General features: G+C 47.8%; 1 protein-coding gene across 1 annotated transcript; it reads right to left on the bottom strand.

Annotated features, from left to right (window-relative positions):
* Positions 1 to 4,801, bottom strand: fem1b (fem-1 homolog b; the record flags this gene model as incomplete). Its single annotated transcript, XM_034148086.1, is given in 2 exon segments — positions 1 to 451; positions 3,328 to 4,801. Coding segments are annotated over 2 exon segments (1,636 nt in total), but the record flags the coding sequence as incomplete, so codon positions are not given.
* Between the last annotated feature and the right edge of the window lie 492 nt (positions 4,802 to 5,293).

The following is a 5,293-nucleotide window of genomic DNA, read 5'->3' as shown; positions in this document are numbered from 1 at the left end:
CACTCACAAACTCTCTCTCACACACACACACACACACACACACACTTACTCTCTCACCCTCTCACTCTCACTCTCTCACCCTCTCTCTCAAAGGAAAATGGCGGCTGTCGTCGGGCAGATAAGGCAGAGACCCTGCAGCAGCGTCCTCTCAGCTGCTGCTGCTTCTTCTTAGAGATTAATACTTAAAAATAGAAAAAAAGTGACATGTTTTTTGTATTAATAAAAGCTCTTGGCGGGCGCCTGGTTCTCGTTCTCAGTGTCAGTTAGAAAGAGTCTCTGAAGAAAGAGCTCAGTGGAACTCCACAAACTCCTCCAGGGTTTTGGGGATCTGGTTGCGGTACGTGATGCGATGCCTCCGCACCGCGCGCGCCGCCAGGCACTTCAGACTCATCTTCATCTGCGTCTTCAGCAGGATCTCCGACACGCCCGTGGTGCTTTTGTCCAGCGGCGTCTTTAAAGTCAAAGTCAAAGTCAATTTTAGTGTCAAAATACAAGCATGCTCATTTCTGACGTGGAGCTAATCTGAAGTAAACATTGAATACTGCTTTCTATTCCTCCATCTTGTGACTGTGTAACTCCCTCTCTTGGATATCAGCATGTGAAGGACACTGTTCAGGAACTAGTTGATGCTCTGTATGTGATGACTACTTCCATTCTGGAGAGGATCACAAGTACATGGATCCTGAGATTGAAGATCAAGACGGGGACCAGGGATTATTAACAATTTAAGTGTTTAGAAAAAGTCAGAATTTTGAGATTTTTGAGAAAAAGTCATAATTTTGAGATTTTGAGAAAAATTCATAATTTTGAAGAATGTCAATTTTTAGAAAAAGTCATAATTTTGAGATTTTGAGAAAATGTTCATACTTTTGAGATTTTGAGAAAAAAAAAATTTCTGAATTTTGAGAAAAAGTCAGAATTTTGAGAAAAAGTCAGAATTTTGGAGAGGGGTCTGTCTGCAGGCCTCCACTCTCAGGACTGTTCCGGTGCAGGCTCCACTCTCAGGACACCTCCACTCTCAGGACACCTCCACTCTCAGGACACACCTCCACTCTCAGGACACCTCCACTCTCAGGACACCTCCACTCTCAGTACAGCCTGCCACTCTCAGTACACCTCCACTCTCAGGACACGCCACTCTCAGGACACCTCCACTCTCAGGACACCTCCACTCTCAGGACAGCGCCACTCTCAGGACACCTCCACTCTCAGGACACCTCCACTCTCAGGACACCTCCACTCTCAGGACACCTCCACTCTCAGGACACCTCCACTCTCAGGACACCTCCACTCTCAGGACACCTCCACTCTCAGGACACCTCCACTCTCACACCTCCACTCTCAGGACACCTCCACTCTCAGGACACCTCCACTCTCAGGACAGGAAGTGACAATTCTGACGAACACGTTTTTTTCCCCGCCCCCCTTAGGACTCGTCTGATGGAAGTTTTCAAATCACAATGGAGACTCATCACGGAGGTGATGAGTCCGCTCACCATGCACTTTGGGTCGGCCTTGGTCAAGCCCTTTTGACCCCCCCCAGCCTGGTTCTCGTAAAAGTTGAGTTAGCCATTTTTCGCTCAAATGGCACCATGGAAGAATGTAACGGGAGTTGACAGGGGACTCTGCCGTCTCACGAGTGCCTATTTTCTGACACTTTTTTTCACTTTTCCCCGGTTCTATTAATTTAATTTTTTTTGGGCTATTTCACCTGGTTCCTTCTACCGGGGACACTGCCCGGTCCCGGGTGTCCCCCAACGGCCTGTGTCCAGCCGTTCCCCCCCCCCCCCCCCACTCATCCATATATTAACGGATTTTGACACATTTTGTTGCATTTTTCTCCTCTCACTGATCGAATGGCAAACGCAACCCACCATCAGAGAGAGAAATACAAGATGTCGTTATTTATATAAATATATAGATATAAGTGTCAGTGCAATTTTCTTTTGTCTAAGCGTGCATTTGTTTGTCTGTTCGGAAAGTGGCGCTGTACTGAGAGTTAACAATACAAGGTGTCCCTATTTATATATATATAAATGTCAGTCTATGGTGTCAGTACGATTTTACGTTGTATTTGCGTGCATTTCCTGTTTGGAAAGTGGCGATTTTATTTTGTAATTCTTAGCGGGCACTTCCTGTCCTGTGGAGGTGTCCTCAGAGTGGAGGTGTCCTCAGAGTGGAGGTGTCCTCAGAGTGGAGGTGTCCTCAGAGTGGAGGTGTGCTCAGAGTGGAGGTGTGCTCAGAGTGGAGGTGTGCTCAGAGTGGAGGTGTCCTCAGAGTGGAGGTGTCCTCAGAGTGGAGGTGTCCTCAGAGTGGAGGTGTCCTCAGAGTGGAGGTGTCCTCAGAGTGGAGGTGTCCTGAGAGTGGAGGTGTCCTCAGAGTGGAGGTGTCCTCAGAGTGGAGGTGTCCTCAGAGTGGAGGTGTCCTCAGAGTGGAGGTGTGCTCAGAGTGGAGGTGTGCTCAGAGTGGAGGTGTCCTCAGAGTGGAGGTGTGCTCAGAGTGGAGGTGTCCTCAGAGTGGAGGTGTCCTCAGAGTGGAGGTGTCCTCAGAGTGGAGGTGTCCTGAGACTGGCGCCTCCCATGGAATTTTGAGAAAAAGTCAGAATTTTGAGAAAATGTTTTCGACTACTTCCATTCTTGAGAGGATAATAAATACATGGATCCTGAGATTGAAGCTCAAGCCGGTGACCAGTGAGATTTTTCTAACATCAATCTTTCAGTTTGTGTGTACAGAGAGATCGACATACTGTTTCCCACAATCTCGAATACAAAATACAAATATATATATATATATATATATATATATATATATATATATATATATGAGCCTGTGACCTAAGACATTGATATATCTTCACTGTAGTACTAATGACAATAAAAGCCTTGAATCTTGAATTCTAAATGTTAATAATTGAGTTTTTGGGAGAAGGGGTGGGATTAAATAAATGTAAACTTCTTCTCACCCCTTTCTCAGACGTGTAATTCGGTAGATCATTTGTTTATATATAATTTAGAATAAGTTTGTACGGTATAATAATTCTCATGTTTTATTTCATTATTATAATTTTTTTTAATTATTGTTTTGCACATTCGAAATAAATCAAATCAAAATATTCCAATTACTTGTATTTAGACTCTATTTCTATTCTATTTACTTGCACTATTTTAACTATTGTATCTGTCTTATTGTGTTGCTCTGTTGGAGGAGCCATTGATATATCTACCCTGTAGCTCTATACAATGTATGCATGCAATATTTTTGTTCATCAATTTGACACTGCTTGAGTTTGTATAGTATTTAACACATTCGAAACAAATCAATATATACCTTCTTCTGCTTGTTGGTCATGTCGGTGTGCGCGCCCGCCTCCACCAGGCTGATGATGATGGCATGCAGCGTGAGGAAGTCGCTGATTGGCCGGTTGTACTGAACGATGACGTGCAGCGGCGTGTTTCCCTCGTGATCCACGGCGTTCACCGGCGCGCCACAATCCAGCAGCAGCTTCGTGACCTGAGCGCTCGGGAAACTGCACACGTCGTTGGTGTGGAAGTCGTCCACCGGCGTGCTGGAGCTGATGGCGAGATGAAGCAAAGACGCGCCGTCACGAGAACGAGGGTCCATCTGGATCAGGTCGTAGATGTGCTTGTTGATGCGCGCGCGATCCTGCTCGCCACAGTTTGTCTTCGTCGTAATGCAGACGAGGTACAGGAAGGTGAACACGTTGGACTCGTAGTTGTCCAGCGCCGACGGTAGTTCTGCCTCGGTGGCGGTTTCAACCCTCGCCATGCTGCGTTGGATCTCCAAAACACTGCAACTCAACACCTGCTCCACGCTCGGCGCAACAACGCGCTCTTTCAGATGCACCATCTGCGAGAACACCTGGGCGAAGCGAAGCAGATCTTTGTGCGTGTTGCGGTTGCCTTTCTGCCGCAACCTCAACGCGTGAAGCCACAGTTTGATGCACTGCTCGAACTCCATGTTGTCGGCGTAGACGGCGCCGCGGTAGATGATCGGATGAGACACGTCGATGTTATCGGAGCCGAGAACGCGCTCTCGTATCATCAAACCCTCCATGTGTAGCGCGTCTCGATCCACTCTGATGGCTTCGAGGTCCGACATCGTACGACACTCGCTTCGCCCGCCGTACGCCTCGATGACAGGAAGAAGCTCCTTCACGATAACGTTGTTTGGATCGCGATGCCTCTCCATCATCGCCATGTGCAGGTAATGATACGTTCTCTGGATATCGTAGTTCTCGCGGTCGTTTGCAAAGGAAGCGCCGAGTAGCTCCAACGCTTCGATACGACTCTTTGCATCGCAATCGGCGTGTTCCAGCAACAACTCCACGACCTCCGCTTTGCAACTTTCCGCCGCCACTTTCAGAGGAGTCATCCCGTGCCCGTTGACCACCATGTTGGCCTGGCATCGCACCAACTCCTTCACGATCTCAAGGTGCCCCGCTTCTGCCGCGAAATGCAAAGCGGTCGCCCCGCAATGCGCCTTAGCGTTGGGGTCGGCGCCGCGTTCAAGCAGAAACTGGACGACGTCAGCGTGCCCTTTGTACGCGGCGATCATCAGGCAGGTGTTGTTGTATTTGTTGGTGATTCGGATGTCGGCGTTGTGCTCCACCAGGAAGCGCACGATGTCCAGGCGTCCGTCGAAGCAGGCGGCGCGTAGAGGCGTGGAGTTGGTGATGGTTGTGTGGTTCACGTTGGCGCGGTGGCTCAGGAGGAGGCGAACCACATCAAAGTGTCCGGCGCCCGCAGCGCACCACAGGGCCGTCGCTCCGTCGATTACGTAGCTGTGAGAGAGAGAGAAGAAGAGCGGTTTAGAAAACTGATTTAACTTGACAATGAAAACAGAGAAGAGCGAGAAGAGAGGAGCAACCGTCTGATGGGTGTCTGTTTTTAACATCTTTAACATCTTAAGGAAGAATATTTAGTTTCCCTACACCTCAAGTGCTTTTAGAGACAAGAGACAACGTGTGACTTACTCGAGGGGAATTTGAAGTTAAATGGAATTGGTTACAAAACCTAATACCACATCTCTGGTGTGGGAATATTTTGGATTTAAGCCAAATCAACGAGGCGAACCTACGGACTTGAATGAGCCGGGCGGTGTGTCACATTTGTTTTAAAAAGGTAGCAACCTTCCCGACAGTTTACAGTCAAAGATGCATTTGCCCGACAATGCAAACATGTTGTTGTTCCTTGCTCGAAATCTTTGAAATACAGATTTGGATATGGCCTGTTGAGGTTTGTTCTGAGACAATGTGTGCTCAGATTTATTTGTA

The sequence above is a fragment of the Trematomus bernacchii genome, unplaced genomic scaffold, assembly GCF_902827165.1.
Source record: "Trematomus bernacchii unplaced genomic scaffold, fTreBer1.1, whole genome shotgun sequence".
NCBI lineage: Eukaryota > Metazoa > Chordata > Actinopteri > Perciformes > Nototheniidae > Trematomus > Trematomus bernacchii.
Note: the sequence above shows the minus strand (reverse complement) of the source record. Positions and strands in the feature narration are given on the sequence as shown.